This window comes from Takifugu rubripes, unplaced genomic scaffold (assembly GCF_901000725.2).
Source record: "Takifugu rubripes unplaced genomic scaffold, fTakRub1.2, whole genome shotgun sequence".
Lineage (NCBI taxonomy): Eukaryota > Metazoa > Chordata > Actinopteri > Tetraodontiformes > Tetraodontidae > Takifugu > Takifugu rubripes.
In genome coordinates this window covers 1-17,324 of record NW_021821614.1, presented here as the reverse complement: position 1 = coordinate 17,324, position 17,324 = coordinate 1, and the positions used below count along the sequence as shown (strand labels likewise).

The 17,324-nt window shown below is 48.4% G+C and overlaps 2 protein-coding genes and 1 pseudogene across 2 annotated transcripts; 2 read left to right on the top strand and 1 right to left on the bottom strand.

Moving 5' to 3' along the window:
• Nucleotides 1-1,087: 1,087 nt before the first annotated feature.
• On the top strand, nucleotides 1,088-2,601 carry LOC115248235 (fat storage-inducing transmembrane protein 2-like). Its single transcript, XM_029831833.1, has 2 exons — nucleotides 1,088-1,304; nucleotides 1,944-2,601. The coding sequence occupies exons 1-2, from the start codon at nucleotides 1,132-1,134 to the stop codon at nucleotides 2,551-2,553; spliced, it is 783 nt and encodes a 260-aa protein (XP_029687693.1). The 5' UTR covers nucleotides 1,088-1,131; the 3' UTR covers nucleotides 2,554-2,601.
• Nucleotides 2,602-5,004: 2,403 nt separating this feature from the next.
• Nucleotides 5,005-11,559, bottom strand: LOC115248234 (ganglioside-induced differentiation-associated protein 1-like 1; annotated as a pseudogene).
• A 715-nt stretch (nucleotides 11,560-12,274) lies between these two features.
• LOC115248236 (junctophilin-2-like) lies at nucleotides 12,275-15,250 on the top strand. Its single transcript, XM_029831834.1, is given in 4 exon segments — nucleotides 12,275-12,780; nucleotides 12,783-13,106; nucleotides 14,402-14,905; nucleotides 14,908-15,250. Coding segments are annotated over 4 exon segments (1,194 nt in total). The 5' UTR covers nucleotides 12,275-12,728; the 3' UTR covers nucleotides 15,222-15,250.
• Nucleotides 15,251-17,324: the final 2,074 nt, after the last annotated feature.

Below are 17,324 nucleotides of genomic sequence, written 5' to 3'. Positions count from 1 at the left end.
ATGTGTCGTTATTTGAATTTCAGGTGAAATGTTTCCGTGTGTGTGTGTGTGTGTGTGTGTGTGTGTGTGTGTGTTCTGGTCGACTCCCCTTTAATGGCAGGTGTTCGCTGTAACCCGTCATCCTCACTGAGCAGAGGGCTGTGGGCTCCAACTGACAACACTGCTGGTTGAGGAAGGAAATAATAAATCTTTAATAAATAAATCCCTACCAATACATGTGTGAAAGCACATTTTATCTTGCATTATTCAACATCTCCAGGTTCAGATTTGATAAGAACGCCAGTAGCCTAAATTAGGCAGTTTTCAGCCCCGTGGTGCAGCAGCCTCGTGGTCGACACGAGTAGCAGCGTCCATTTAACCCAACAGGTGTAACCATGCAGCACAGTCCTGGACATCATGGACTTCAGGGACCGCGGAAGAAAGTCCAACAGGTTACGGTCCCGCAGCGCCACCCAGTGGCGACGGAGAACGCCGATATGGCGATCAAGGGACCCTTGACCCAAATGATCAAGGCCTTAAAATAACCTGCTGTATTATGTAGTCTTATTACCATTGCTCTCTGCTGTGTATTAAGCTATCAATTAAGACCTGAGGGAACTCACTTTAGATTATTTGGGGTTGGTTACCAGCTCTCTGGCCATTCTTTAAGACATCTTTGCTGTGTTTTTTATGAAATAAGCAACTCACAATGTCTACAGACTTGGACCCAAGTGTTGGCTCAGGAGGAGACAGCAGAACTGGTAAATGTGCTGTTAGTTTACATTCAAATCACACCGGCTGAGGTTCTGTTGGTTCCGACTCACAAGGCTCTGCAACAAAAACACAAGATATAGAGAACGCTTTTAGTGAACTGCAGTTATTTAATGCAAATTCAATAATAATGGTAAATTAGCTACTTGCGTTTAGCATTAAAGTCATACAGCAGTTTGACAATAATAATAAAATAATAATAATAATAATAATAATAATAATAATAATAATAATTCAGCCATTTTTAAAAAAGAGAAGAAATTTAATGCGCTATAAAACCGGGAAAAAGAGCGCGTGCCGTCTGTGAAAGAGCTCATTGGTTGAACTAAAATGACGTCAGACGCCGCACCCGGAAGCAGCGTTCACTTGAACGATGTAAACATGGCGGTGGAGGACGTCATTGTGGGCTACTTTGTGAAGTTCTGGAGGCTACCAGCCGTCCGACGATACTTTCACTGGATGTTTTTATTTCTAACGTTGCTGGGGTCGCTTCTGAAGGAGCTCGATGTCGTCCCGCAGTCTTATTTCAGCCACCGTAGGAACGCCATCAACGTGTATGTAGCGCTATGATGCCGCTAGCGTCCGTTTAGCTGCCGTAACTCCAAGACGCTTCCTTCGATGTCACATGGAATAAAACTTTTCTTCAACAACCCTATTTGGATCTTTTTTATGATTGAAATTATGACTATAATTTTGAATGACCGGTGCAAACATTTCATTTAGAACAAGAGATTAATCTAAAAGAAACACTGTTCATATAAAATGAAAAAAGGCTTAGAATGAGTCATTCTTACATTTTCTGCCATAATATGTTAGAATTTACTCGTATAAAGATAAGGCTTTCGTTTAAACATTAATCTCCAAAGGTTAATGTTAAAGTATGGAACCAATAATGTGTTCTATTCTAAGTTGACTTGATTAACAACTAGACACTAACCATTTCAATCTGGAACTTGGATTTTTGTAATGACTGTAAACTATGAAAAGGCTTCATTACAATGGTAATGATAATTGTATTTTTAACCCGTATTCTCAGTTATCCAGTGTGATATAGATGGTTAGAAAATGTATTTTTATGATTGTGTGGACTAACAAGATTATACATTAAACTAACATCCAATTTCTGAGTTATAAATAGATTAACCCAGTAGTTAAGACAGATATGGATGATGATCTTTTCTTGTCTCCTGCAGGTATTTCATCAAACTGTCCTGGGGTTGGACCCTGCTGCTGCTCACACCCTTCCTCCTCCTGGTTAACTCGCTCTTCAGCAGAAGTGTGTCCTTCCTCGGCCGCCGGGTTTGTGCCCTGCTGGTTGCAACAGGGATTTGGTACGTTTGCACCGCGACCTTCGTCTACATCGAGAATGTGACTGGTTCGTGCTACGAAACTGAAACTATGGCTGTTCTCAAGAAAGAATTCACCTTCAAAGCCAGCTGCAAGCAGGCTGGTCTCCACTGGGATGGCTTTGACATCTCGGGCCATGCTTTCATCCTGGCCTATTCTGCCCTTTTAATTATGGAGGAAATGGCCCCCATGGGCTCCATGATGGCGGTGAGCTACTCTGCCCTGCCCAGGATGGCTCTCAACTTCCTGTACATTGCCTTGAACCTCATTGTGATTATTTGGGTGTGGATGTTTGCCTGCACTGCCGTTTACTTCCATGATCTCTCTCATAAGTTAATTGGGACAGTTTGTGGCCTCTCGGCCTGGTTTCTGACCTATCGACTTTGGTATCTAAAGCCTCTGTCACCAGGGCTCCCCCCTGTGCGTCACCTAAAGGGACAGAAGCAGCACGCCTAATCTGCACCCATGTTCCTCCTCTTCGACTCCACACAGGCCGACCTGGAGCTCTGCAGCACCGAGGGCGCAGCCTGGGTCACTTGGTTTAGTCTGATAGCTTTGATCAATTTAAGTCATTTAAATAACAGATTTTACTGTTGAAGTAATTTTGGAAACAATTATTCACTACATGCTCAATCTAAATCTGTTTCTGAGGAATGTCAATAACACGGGTGTCTGTAAAGTTCTAAACGCAGAAAAGCTCCAGAATTGAACTGGTCATAGTGGGACACATGTTGGTCGAACTGGACACAGTGGCAAAGATAAAATGGAATGGTTGAACACAGAAAGGTTTACACACAGGATGGAGGTTTTGGCAGAACTTTAGTGCAAAAAAAGGACATTTTCCTCCGGTAAGATATTTCAGTAGATCACTGCTCACACATTTAACAGTACAGGAGCCACATCAGGGGCCCATCCCACCATAGGTGCCTGGTTACCGCCTGGTAGGCAGCCAGTCCGACCAGTTCTGGGTTTTTTTGTCCTTCCACAGTCCCAGTTGAGTTTCTTGGTGAAGGACCAAGGACCTGGAAGGACAGAAATCCTCGCTGGATTCTTGTCCAAACCCATACTTGTGATTGAAAACATGCACTACAGACCAGATTAAAAGATTTTAATAAGTCTGTGTGTCTACTTGCATTACTGAACATATGGAGACCCTGAACCATCACAAAGGCAGAAAAGGCGCAGGATCTGATTTACTCTCTGCTTGTGTGATCCATTGTGATCCAGCGATCTTCCTGGAACACCTGATCATTCCCGGCTGCTGCTTCTGTTCAGCTGCTCTTCCCAAAATGACTCTTGGTCATCCGAGACGCCGACATTATTGGCAGCTGCAGCTCCTGCCCGGTTTGTGCTCGTTGGTCCCCGTTTTCACCCGCACGCACGCTAATCTTTTCTGAAGAGATGGCGTCATTTTGCAGACGTGCGTCGCATCAACACTTTGAGAACGTTGGTGTGAAACCAGAACAAGAAGTCGACCTAAATGAGATTAAAAATCTACCTGCGACTATGTTCACCTTACTTCCTAAAGAATTTGGATCTATAGATCTCCTGTTACAGGCGCGCGTGGCTCTGCGGTCACGTGAAGACAAAACGCCTTTTCATTGGACACAGCCCACAGGCACGTGACGCAGGGGTCAGCGTGATACCTTCACGGGTGGTAGGACATTTGAGTTGTGTTCCAATCCAGCCAATTACCAAAGTGGGTTTGTGCAACCGGTCGTTTTTTCCTGTCTGACTAAATCCGATTAGATATTGATCCGATTCCGAGCGGCTGAGCTGATCCAAAGGAACGAGCCGTCGGGTCTTTTGTCTCATTTAGTGCACAGAAAATGTATAAATAACGAAACACAAACACATGTTGCAATTTTCATTTATTTGTCATTGATGGCAACTAAATAAATTAAGGCTTATGAACAAACAGCATTAAAAAGCACCATAAATAAATGCATATATACCTAGAAAAAATAAATGAAAAAAATACTATAGTGAAATATAATGGTCACAAATCACAACTACTCTCTCTCCACTTGGACTCCAAACCCATCAGGCTTCAATCAGCTGTGGGGTCTTAACAAAATCAATCAAAAAATGAAGCTATTGATGATTGACTGATTACATTTTCCTTATTTTCTCTTCTTCTTCGGCAGCAAAATCCAAATAGAAAAAATTCTCGACATGTTTGTCCTTGACTATTATCACTTTCTTCCGTGCCTTTGTGTCACTGCTGCTCATGCAAAGATAGAAAAGCAATGAAACCCTCCCAGTTACAGCAAGTATCTCCCAGCAAGATCCCGAGTGTTCATAAAGTTTATGACTACAACATCCATGTTTGCATCAGCAAATGTGAGTATGGACACAAATATCTGTAGGTCATCGTCTTTGGTTCAACCAAATCTGCTTCAGCCTGTGAGGGAACATGGAGCATCCCAGAAAAAATCATTAGATCTCCTAATTTGATGGATCTATGGCTGACTTTCATCATGATTAACAAAATCATGTGTGCAACTGCAAGAAGAACCAGGAAGAAAAGCAGCTGACGGCGACAACCCAGACGTTAGGAAAATGACTGTAAAACAGTAAAATCCTGCTCACACAGAACTGAGTCATAATTAACACATGCAACAACAGATTTTGAAATTTGTTAGTAGAAAATCAAATCTGACCCTGCGTGAATGGAACTGAGTCCCTCACAACTGAGCTGGAAGCTGCTGTCTGAACGTCGCTCAGGCTCGTCACTGAAACGGGACCGACCCGACACGTGGGCACACGCTAACTCCATGACTGGAAAAGGTCACCTGTCCGCATCATCGCAGCAAATATCCGGTGCAGAATTCCAGTTTTTCCGCATGTGCTGCTGACATGTTTGGGTGGCTTCTGCTTTCGTGTGCACGAATTGGGAGCTGATTGAATCAAGGACAAAAGGCTTTTTTATTACGCTCCTTCAAACCGCTCATTACAAACCTGGCAGGCTAAAATTACTGACATGTGATTTAAGAGACAAAAACAATCTTGCGTCTGTCAGGGAGAAATGGAAAAAGAAAAAAGTGCCTATTGCTGAGGGGGGGGTCGCCATCTCTGCACGCTTCAGAGGTTAATCTGTGGACGTGAATCTTCACACCCACATTTATCATCACCAAATGCTTTACAAAAACAACAAAATCCCCACGACACCAACATCCTAACCTACACTTGTGCCAGTGAGAATGTAGAATTTACAATTTTCCCACAAATTTTAACATTTCAAAGGTGTTGATCTGCGTGCTGTGAGCGTGTGTGTGTGTGTGTGTGTGTGTGCACGTGTGTGTGTATCACCGATGAACGTCTGCAGGGTGCACAACAAACATATTCAAAAAATCAACCGTTCTTTACAGGCGTACGATGGGGTGGTTGGTTGCAACGTTAGCTTAGCATAAAGACCAGGAAAAAAAAGTGCGCTCAGGTTTGGGCCTCTTTATATATGACCCACTTCCAAGACCTGAAATGAAAACATCTTTAAGTTTCTTCAGCGTGACACGTTAATCTGGCAGCTGTAGTCATCCGAACAATTAAGGCTCAAACACATCTGCAGAAATGTCAACGTCCTGCTGCTGCTACACCTTCAAACCTCGGTTCCTTTGGCGTCTCTGGTTTGACTGGTTGGAGGTGACGAGTGGCACGTGATGATTACAATAGTGGCATGCGAAGGTCAGCAGACCCCTGGTGGCGTTAGTTGTTGAACCTCTGGCTTTCTTATCAAAGTTCACAGTATGACTGGGCCGGACGTGGGCCTCCAACGTAACCTGCACGGCGGCGCCAAGTTGCCCCAAATTTAAACTTTGCTATCAGGAAATGTGCTGCCCAGGATCTGCCATCGTGGAATGTTTTCATATTTGTTCACCCAGGTAAGTAATAGTTTAGTCTATATAGATTCGGTATGTTTTCCTGCAGTCCTCAAACGTTACAGAAAATTAGAACATCACACAAATGCACGGACACTAAACACCACAGGAGAGCATTCACTACATATATTTCTTTTTTAAAAACCAGTAGGCAAAGTAGCCCATCCCCCCAGTGAGCCCATAAGGAAAGAGGCCCCGAAGAAGGAAGGCGGCTTCTTTTTTACCAGTCGGAAGGCGTTGGGTAGCACTGCTGACAGCAGGGTCGTATGGATGTCGCCCAGCACCTTTCGGAAAGCGTAGCGTTTTTGCACACGCGTAAAAAAGCTCTGCAGGTTGGCTCGGCTGCCGTCCTCCCAGTATTTCCTAGAAAGTCCCAGAAACTTGAGCCTGTGCAACAAGGCACCGAGGCAAACATCAGCTAGCGTAAATTCAGGTCCACAAAGCCACAGCTCGCACTTCTGACCTGCAGGATGAGGGAGCGGTCAGGCAGAGATGGGGAGAAGCCACAGAGAGCACCGGTGGGACGTACCTTGATACTCCAGTTTCCTTTTCTCCAGTTCAGCCTCCACCTGGTCCAGCACCATGGACAGCTCTCCCAGAATCTTCTTCAGGTAGTTCACGTTATCGTGGTCCAAGATTTTTGCCTGAAAATCACCGACAAGTCCAGGGGAAAAGTTCAGCTGCTGAACTGTGGCCTCCTTCTGGTGGTTTCTCTTCTGCTAATCAGGCTCAGAAATCACACACGACTGTTGGTGCGAAGCTGGAGCGGATCCCTGAAGGACAAACTCACCATGAGTTTCTTCTGCTTGGACAAGTAGGGTTCTGTCAGCTGGGGCTCCTCGTGGTCCAGCTTCATCAGCTCTGTGGCAGCATTGGCCAAATGTCCTGACACACACACACACACCCACACACAGTGTGTGAGGTTTTTTGAAGACTTTCTTTGAACAGAGCACCAGAAACGCGCCGACGTCACTTACTCCGTATTTCTGCGGTGGCGTACTTTGGGATCATGGAGTCGGTGGTGAGCTCTGGATGGAGGATGCAGCCGTGCGTGTAAGCGTCCATGGGCAGAGCGTCCAGAAGCTGCCGGTACTGCTGCACGCGCCCGTAGAGAGGCGACTCAGCGTCGGGGATCAGCTGAGCCCACCGAATCTGCGGGGGAGAAATCGAAAATTACAAATAATTCATGAGGAGGACTGCAGAAATGAGAGTTATACGAAATAAAGGTTAATTGGGCTCAGAATTCCCCGTTGGCCTGATCTGCTCCACTTATCTGCTGTCGCTCAAGTGCGGGATAAATAGTGGCGGGACAAAAGGTCATTAACATAATTAATACACTGATAAAGTTAGAATATCAGGATGAAAACTGGCATCTGTTGAGAGCAACGAGCAAAAACCAAGACCAAATGTGCTGAATCTTCGTGGGAGGGGTCCAGTTTTCCTCTCAGAGGGCTGACTGTCAAACGTGAGGGGACAAAGAGACGCAGGAGGACACAACACTGGAGACGTCACGGAAACACGGCGGCTGCCAGAGGACGTGCGGACGTGGCCAGAATACGGACCCACAATGTTCTGAAGATGATCTGAGGCTGAACTTTTGTCCGTAACAATCAACCTTAGATGGTTTGGGACGTGTTTGTCCAGTGGCAGGACCAGTCCGTGGTGGACCTGGAGGTCGTGCAGGATATTAAACACGAGCCCTCGCTGCCTCTGCTGAGTCACCACAAAGCTGAAAAGGACACTGGACCTTCCAGGCCGACACTAATTATGGATTTATGCACAGAGCAAAAGCATATTTATGAGTCTTTCATCTGGCCGACAATGGTTTTATCTGACTCCCTACGGCCTCTTTCTTTCTTCCTATTATTGTTAATTTTAGGTTATTTATAATCCATTTGTGTCTCTCTTTTCATTTTTACTTGACATGCATCCTTTATATTAGCAAATAAAGAGCAAACGCTGCAGTACACAACCCGACCACCGGGGGCAGCATGGCGCCTGCAGCTCTCTGCAGACGGCTCACGTTCCAAAGGCCCTGATGGAAGCAGTGGCAGCTTCATGCTGAAGACCACATACGGTCTGCAGTGGATTCCAAGGCTCTGCTACTTCAGCTGATGAGGAGAGGCAGCCAAACGGTTTCCGAACCCGGGCTCCTTATCTGAGCAAAACCAACGACGTTTCAAAAGCTGCTTTCAAACGTCATGAAAACGGACTTTTGGTGAGAACAGAAGAACGTGAGATCCTTATCACTCACCTCCCACAAAGGTTTTCTCCAGGTAATCTATAATCTGGTTGTAGTCGCTGATGATGGTGTCTCCATGGAGGAAGACGGGCACCTCCTCTCCCAGGTTGAGCCTCATGAACCAGGGTTCCTTGTGTTCCTGCAGCGGTAGGCTCACATCCCTCTCCTCACAGACCAGACCCTTCTCGCTAATGACCAGACGTACCTGCGACAGCAAAGACAGACATGACGGTGCGCCCTTCTTTAAAAAGAACCGGTCGGTCCTCTCTGTCCCAGTATAAGCACCTATTGGCTACATGTTGGGAGCATCAGGCTTTGAGGATCAGTTAAATCAGCAGCAGACTGAAGGGGTCCACTCCTGAAATGTTACTGGAACAGAGTCCGTCTTTCAGGGACAGCCAGGAGGCATCACAGAGGGATGAAGGATAAGCCAAGGTCTAGGAGAGCGGGAATATCGGGCGACGCACGAGGAAGTGCAAGCTGGGAGCTGTGCCCAATGCAGGGTAATAAAGTAGTAATAACATAGAGAACTGGCCCCAGATCAGATCAGCTCCAAAGTCACGCTGCACATCTCCATCAGCGTCGCGCTAAGTTCAAGAGTTCTGCATTCATGGGTCAAAGCTCCGATGGAGACGTCCCTCAGCGGTGACACGCACAATAACACACGCGCTATTACACACACAGAACAACACAGCCGGGAATTGTTGCGTAACCATATTAGTCACACATGCTTGGTAATGATGCAGATGCTCAGAAGGAATAAACCAACAATATAGAACAAGTTACACTAGATGCAGGACTGGAGATCTGCTGGTGTTATTCTGACACCATTTCAGCAGTTTAGTCTGAGACGATGGGGCTCGAACCCAAGACTTTAGTCAGTTCTACCCTGATCTGTGTGTCATTAGCAGTCTGATCCTGGACCAGATGATTCCATTTAAGAAAGCATTTACTGAGGACATCAGCAGGATCTGGAGCTCTGAGGTTCTGCTGCGTCCTGCCCAGGAGGTCCAGAGCTGCTGAGGGACAGAGGGACGAGAGTAGGCTGAAAAGCTGAGGACAAAGTCTTCTAGACAAGATGTGGGATGCTCTCTGGGGAAAGAGCCTCCGACATGCTGCCACTTGGCTGCACTTGACTGAATATTGAATTCTCACACTTTCTAGTGGAGGTGCACTTGGTCGTGAACTTCAACTCCAGCATGAGACAGATGGTTGTTACTGGGTTTAACCCTCTACTGGACAAAACCCAGCATGATTAGCAGCCCTGTGGGGAGCCAAAGCCGTGAGAGGAGCCTCACTTCGGGTTCTCATATCTAACATTCACATTTAAGGGAATAAAAAAGATGAGATGGTAAAAAAATAAACATGCCTGAAGGAATTCCTGAAGGATCTGATCCCTGATGGATCCTTCAGGCTCCAGAGCTGCAGAAATGATGATCTGAGGAGCTCAGAACCTCTCAGGAACCCGAGTGCTTGTCATGTAACGCAGCAGATCCCTTCAGACGGGAAGAATTCAAGCCTAACCTCCATCTGCCCCACCTTGAGAGTGGCACCACAGAAATGTTCTCAGAGCACAAACACACGTCACGCTTCGTGTCCGCTCTCTGACTTGATCACCAAATTCACACCTTTACAAGGAAGATGCAGCTGATCCGTTGCCAGTGTGAGCGGTGGTCAGGTAACCTACAGCAGCTACAGATGCTACAGCAGCTACAGCAGCTACAGATGCTACAGCAGCTACAGAAACTACAGCAGCTACAGCAGCTACAGAAGCTACAGCAGCTACAGAAACTACAGCAGCTACAGCAGCTACAGAAACTACAGCAGCTACAGATGCTACAGCAGCTACAGCAGCTACAGAAACTACAGCAGCTACAGCAGCTACAGAAACTACAGCAGCTACAGCAGCTACAGAAACTACAGCAGCTACAGCAGCTACAGAAACTACAGCAGCTACAGCAGCTACAGAAGCTACAGCAGCTACAGAAGCTACAGCAGCTACAGATGCTACAGAAGCTACAGAAGCTACAGCAGCTACAGAAGCTACAGCAGCTACAGCAGCTACAGAAGCTACAGCAGCTACAGCAGCTACAGATGCTACAGAAGCTACAGCAGCTACAGCAGCTACAGAAGGCAGAATGGTTCCCCAGGTTTGTTTTGCACATCATTTAATCAATTATTTAGGCTGCCGGAGCTCATGGATGTTCTCGCATGTACTGTAGCAGCTGTGGAGGCTGAAGAGCTTCAGCACATTTGATTCCAACATTCTGTTGGTTTTTAGCAAACCAGCAGAATTAGGAGCATCTTTCCAACTCCATCTGAAGGAAACGAATGTGATGCTGCAGCGCTCTTCTGCATCTGCAGCATCGTGTTCTTGCACCGTGCACAAACACGCGCGCACGCGAGAACACAACATGCGGCGAGAACAACAAACAGATGAAGCTCCACGCTGGAGCACAATGTCCCGCAGAGAGCTGCAGCCACCCTCGTCCCCATCTCTGCCGCTGCTTTACCTTCTGGGAGGCGAATGACTGCGTCCAGTGGTACAAGACGAGCCTGTCTTTGTTGAAGGGCTTCAGCTCCGCCGCCGGCTCCTCGCACTCCTCCCCGTCTGTGATTTTACCTTCCTCGTCCATCGCGGAGATGGGCCACCAGCTACAGTTGGTGGGGGTAACATGGTTGGAAGACGCCATGACAGAGCGTTTTGTGCGTGTAGTGGAGAGGAGAGGAGCGAGGGGAGGGAGAGACAGAAAGAGGGGAGGGAGAGAGACACAGAGAGAGGGAGAGAGAGGGGGGGGGGGGTTCACCAACAGTCCGGGCGCAGCAGCATCATCCGTCACTCGCGCTCATCTCCAAAGCCGAGAGCTGCATCACCGCAACACGAAACTAGAGCGACAACACAGAGCACCGCACGCGCACACGCCGCTCTTTACTCCAGCGCGCACTCACTCCCAGGTCTATGTGAAGGGGTATGACATCACGCGGTGATGGTCCACGCACAAACATGCGCGCTGGAAACCCGCGGATGTTGCGTTTCCCCGGAAGGTCAAGCGGCTCCCGCTAAGGACGCGAGGCGGATTCAAGAGCTGCGGGCCGCGACGCTCTGCACGACTATTCTTCTGATCTGTTCTCTTACACTTAGCAGAGCCAAAGACCTTTAGGTGACGTTAGTATTTAATCCAAGCACTTCGACAATAAATAAAGAACATTGGGCAGCTGGCAACAAAAGTTCCGATAATTCTCAGACAGAATAAATCAACTGAAATTGAACAGAAAATGGACTGCAGTGAAACAAGGTTACACACTCCACATACCTGGCAAGATGAAAGAATATTGTGGTCTTTGTACACTGTCTCATGCGCGTTATTTATTTTTAAAAAAGTGTAATGCCCCCACGAGCTGCAGTGATCAATACTGTCCAGCAGAGGGCGAAAACAAAACGATGCGCAAACGGCCCTGAATAAAAAGAGAAACTTTACTTCTCATGGAGCTATTTTAACAGGAAATGATGTAAAAGCTTGTGAAACAGCTTATTAACATTTAACTTATTAACTTTTCCCGCAATTAATCTGTGATTTCACGGGGAACATGGCTACGTAACTACAAATTGTACTCAGGAAAATTTTCAAACTAAGATAATAAATTGTTCATATGCGTTTATTGTGCGCGTGCATGTGTGTGTTAGTGTACCTGTGTTTTGTGTGAGCCACACAATCCAGAAGAGAAGAACGATGGGAACTTTTTGTTTCTTTTTGATGGTATGAGATATTTACGCCTCGACCTGGAGTTATTTCTTCTCTTCTGGTTTTGGATAACAACAATTCTTAAGATATATCATATAATTAGAAATTCCAGTATCGTGACAAGATTAATCCTAAATGATGTACAGGCCTACTTTAGTCCCGAGGTGGCAAGACTCTGGCATGGGTCCTTCCAGGCAGAGTGAGGATTGGGTTGTATTTTTGGAAGAGTGTGTGTGTGTGTGTGTGTGTGTGTGTGTGCGTGTGTGGTGTGTGTGTGTGTGTGTGTGTGTGTGTGTGTGTGTGTGTGTGAGGCCCTGTAAGGTCTGCCGAAGTTTTTCCAACAGCAGCGACCGTCCGGAGATAGCTGGGCGGCTGGGACCGGGGGGAAAGGGGCTTTTTGCTGCGGCCACCTGGGAAACGCCATGTAAGATCTCAGGCTTTTCGAGACAAAATCCATGCAAACTCTGACAGCCGCTCTAAATTGTAAGGAAAATTATTAGTTCTGGATGAAATCTGTACGTTGGTGTGTGACTTTGACAAAGCCAACAAGTTTTCGTGCGTCACGGAGCTTTATGGACGCGCTCACAGGTCCCCAAACCAACTCCAGGAGAGGAAATCCCCGCACCCTGCGCACCGTGGATAGATCAAATCGGGTTTGATGTCAGGAGAAGGTGAAGTCAGGCTGACGGAGGTTTTCTTTTTAGCCAGGTAACAGGACTTAGCTTTAGTTTCCGAACCGCGCGTCGCGTCGCTGCGCAGCGCTGCGTCATGAGCGGAGGTCGGTTCGAGTTCGACGACGGTGGAGCTTATTGCGGAGGCTGGGAGGGGGCAAAGCTCACGGCCATGGCATCTGCACTGGGCCCAAAGGCCAGGGAGAGTTCTCCGGCTCCTGGAACTACGGTTTCGAAGTGGTGGGAGTCTACACCTGGCCCAGCGGGAACACCTTCGAGGGCTACTGGTCGCAGGGGAAGCGTCATGGTCTGGGAGTGGAGACCAAAGGACACTGGATTTACAAAGGGGAATGGACTCATGGCTTCAAAGGAAGATACGGGACCCGGATCAATGCTGGTAGTGGAGCAAAGTATGAAGGGACGTGGAATAACGGGCTTCAGGATGGATATGGAACAGAAACATATGCTGATGGAGGTGAGTGGGTAAAATCATGACATTCTTTCCAAACGGCCCGAATTGTGGAAGATCCCATCTTTACACCTGAGATCAGACATCTGCTGAAGGGACACGTTTAGCTTGAACCAAACACAAAAACCTCCAGAAAAGTTTTTTTTATTATTATTTAAAGACAGAATATCTGCTGTCTCTGATGAATGTGACACCAACGTTGCATGTTAAATTAGACGCCACCACGTGTAAATCCAGAGCTGGAACATCTACAAATGCAGAACATCTGAGCAACAGGTTACTGTGGATCACTGGATCAGAGTGGATCTGATGGGAGGTGACAACACACCCGATGTGCGAATACCTGTCGCGGATCCAACGCCGCCGTTTCTATGGCGTCTGCGTTCAGCCTGTTGCTGTCAATCAAAGGGTCCGAAAGCTGCATCTTCTCATCTGAGAGCTTTTTAAACAGACAACATGAGTTAAAACATCAAAAGAACGGCAAATCTCCTCCTGTTGCAACATGATGAAAAATGAAAAATCTCCCTTTAAGATTCTAACAGCAACACCGTCGGGTTGAGTGAGGGACCGTCACATGAGCAGGACGCCATCTGAGTCAAATAACTTCACACCAGCAGATTCCATCATCTCAACTGAGTCCCCAAAACATTTTAAACTCTCCTGGAGACCCGTGTGAATGAGCCGGCATCGCTCTCGTTCCACCGTGTCCAGAAAACCCAACAAAATCAATGAAAATAGCATTTGTTCCCCTGACAGCTGACTCATCTGTTCTGCTGGTGGAGGCTGCGGTGTGTGTGTGGTGGGGGGTGATAGTAGCAGATGTCAGGATCTAATAATAGCTCAGGAGCCTCCAAACCATCTTCACAGACATATACACCATGAGTTTAGACTCAATCTCCTGACACTTCCTGGACTTCATCCCTGACTGACGAAATGTGGCTAATCTGGAGCAGGTCAACATCATTGAAGGTCTACCTCAGAGGCTCAGAGGCTCGTAGCTCCACGCTCATGCTAATGCTAAAGAAACTGTGCCCTGTCCTCCTTCTTGGTGTCTTCCCAGTAGATGGAATGTTCCAGACACAGGAAGGAGCTCAAATAAGTAGCGTTTAACTTTGCGGGAAGGTTGTTCCTGCATCCGTGATGTTGACGCAGCAGATATCTGAGTCCTAGCTCACATTTCGCTACAGCCGAGGGATTTTTGAGGTCTCACATTCACTGGTTCCTAATGAAAGTTTGTCGTTGACACGGAGAAATCGGGGTGACTTTTCTGTGTGAAAAATGATGTTGTTTGATGATTCCAGGCACGTTCCAAGGACAGTTCACAGGTGGGATGCGGCACGGCTACGGGGTCCGTCAGAGTGTCCCGTATGGGATGGCAGCAGTGGTTCGCTCCCCTCTCCGTACCTCCTTGACCTCCCTCCGCAGTGAGCACAGCAACGGCACCGTGCTGCAGCAGGACGTCCCCATCATCACCGCCACCAACGCTTCAGGAGAGGAGACCCCCATCGCCACCCCCACCCAGCTGGGGCCCTCCCGTGGAGGCTTCGCCCTCACCCTCCATGTGGACCCGGAAGCCGTCAAACCCAAGAAGAAAGGTCTGTTCCGCAGGAGCTCCCTGCTGGGAAAGCTGAAGAAGTCAGAGTCCAGCACCTCTCTGTCCAGCCAGAAGAGCAAGATCAGCTTCCTCAGGTCGGAGTCGGCCCTGAGCTCCAACGCCAGTGACACCAACTCCACCATCAGCATCGGGGACGAGAGTCTGGCCGGGGCGGAGGATTTCCCCCCCGTGGAGGCCGACATCGACGCCACCACACAGAGGTCTACATGGGCGAGTGGAAGAACGACAAGCGCTCCGGATACGGAATAAGTGAGAGGTCCAGTGGGCTGAAGTACGAGGGCGAGTGGCTGAACAACCAGAGGCACGGCTACGGCTGCACCACCTTCGCCGAGGGAGGGAAGGAGGAGGGCAAATACGTCAACAACATGCTGGTGAAGGCCATGAAGAAGAGGGTGATCCAGCTGAAGGGAAACAAGATCAAGCACAAGGTGGAGCGGGCGGTGGAGGGCGCCCAGAGGGCCGCAGCCATCGCCAAGCAGAAGGCGGAGATCGCCTCCTCCAGGTGAGACCGAGCGATACGTCAGTCTTCTTCTCAGCTTTTAGGGTTCATCCTGCATCACCTGGAGCCCCAGGCTCAGCAGGCTCCTCGGGTTCCTCAGGAGAGACCAGATTTAGCAGCTTCAGGGTTGCTGCTCTGCCCCCTGAGGGTATTAATGACTGGGCTGCTATTAACACCCCGTCTCTGAACGGACCCGGACTGGCGTTCCGTTAACCAGGAAGTGCTTACGGAGGAGCGCCGTCCTGAATTAGCCGAAGGCGTCTCCTGCTCAGACGAACAGAACAAACCCGATCCAGGCTGGTCTCCTCTACGGCAGGAGGTGTGGGTTCTGGTCCCTCTGGGAAGGTTCCTGCCTGCACAATATTACCTGCAATAGGTCCCAGACCTCTGGGGGGGGGGGGGGGGTGCTTTGGTTTATATAAACTGATTGTGGAAGCAGCTTTTCAGCCTCCGTGACCGTAGAAGGTGCTACTGTTTTTGACAACAGTCCTCACAGAAGCTAAAAGAAGTGTGTGTTTACAGCAGCAGGCTGCCCTGATGGACTGCAGACCCCCTCCCAGCAGGGGGGGGCGTAAATACTGGGCCCAGGGACACGCAGCCTGGGGCCGCCTGATGTTGCTTCATCCACCGCGTAGAAAGTTTCACCCGCGCAGGAACCAGGATGGAAGCGTAAACATCTGCTGGAACACATCTGTTCCTGCGGTCGGCTGGGATACCAGACCTGTCCCCCCCCCCCCACCAGTTAGAGGCTCTGGGACGCACTGGGGACATTGTTCTGCCGGCTCGGGGGGGGGGTCATTGACGTATGCTCATGAGTGCTGTGGTCACAGAGGGGCCCTGACTAAATATGGACAGGCGCACTCCTGCTGTATCACAATCACAGGGGAATGCAACAGCTGATTACCCCCCCCCCCAACACATGCCCCCCCCAGCTCTGAAGCCCCTTTTACTGCCAACTCACAGCAACACTGTGTTCTTTTTCACTATCGTTATTCATTTAAGAAAAACATTTTGTTGTGTAATTTAACTCCCCATTCCAGGAGGACATGGTGGGAGATGTTGGTGCCCCCCCATGGCTGGGCACCCCCCCCCCCCCCCCCCATGAATGTCTGGTGTCCTGATGAGATGTTTTATATTAAACTCCCAAGTTCCATATGGAAAAAGCATCACGAACAGTTATGAAACAGCAGGGGGGGGGGGGGGGGGGCAGCGGTGTTCTCAAGTGGTTCACCAAATATAAACCGGTCACCTCCCTGAGTGAGTGCTGGGGTGGCAAAGAGATTCAGTGGTGTCTTGGATTACATGAAGTTCTGCTGATCTCAGCACTTTGTGGTGGGATCATTTGTTGTAAACTGGCCCGATTGCAGGGTCAGGATCAGGATCAGGATCAGGATCAGGATCAGGATCAGGATCAGGATCAGGATCAGAGTTAGGGGGTGAGAATCAGGATCAGGACCAGAGTTAAGGGGTCAGGATCAAGATCAGGACCAGAGTTAAGGGGTGAGGATCAGGATCAGGATCAGGACCAGAGTTAAGGGGTGAGGATCAGGATCAGGACCAGAGTTAAGGGGGAGGATCAGGATCAGGGTCAGGATCAGAGTTAAGGGGTGAGAATCAGGATCAGGATCAGAGTTAAGGGGTGAGGATCAGGATCAGAGTTAAGGGGTGAGAATCAGGATCAGCGTTAAGGGAGGATCAGGATCTGGATCAAGACCAGAGTTAAGGGGTGAGGATCAGGATCAGGATCAGGACCAGAGTTAAGGGGTGAGGATCAGGATCAGAGTTAAGGGTGAAGATCAGGATCAGGATCAGGATCAGGATCAGGACCAGGACCAGGACCAGAGGTAAGGGGTGAGGATCAGGGTCAGGATCAGGATCAGGATCAGGATCAGGATCAGGATCAGGATCAGGGGTAATGACGATTTTATCTCTTTATAACTCTAAAACAAAAATCAGGAACCATCATGTGACCATGGAGCAAAAACAGTGCTGCAATCAGCTGCAATTATAGTGAAAACAGTCGGCTGACTTTAAATACACACACACGTGCGCACGCACGCACGCACGCACACACACACACACACACACACACACACACTCTAAAGATCCA

Excerpts from the sequence above, each read along its gene's own strand:
- LOC115248235 (XM_029831833.1), top strand. The coding sequence starts at position 1,132 with ATGGCGGTGGAGGACGTCATTGTGGGCTACTTTGTGAAGTTCTGGAGG. Across the intron at positions 1,305-1,943 it reads CGTAGGAACGCCATCAACGT|GTATTTCATCAAACTGTCCT; the intron begins GTATGTAGCGCT and ends TGTCTCCTGCAG.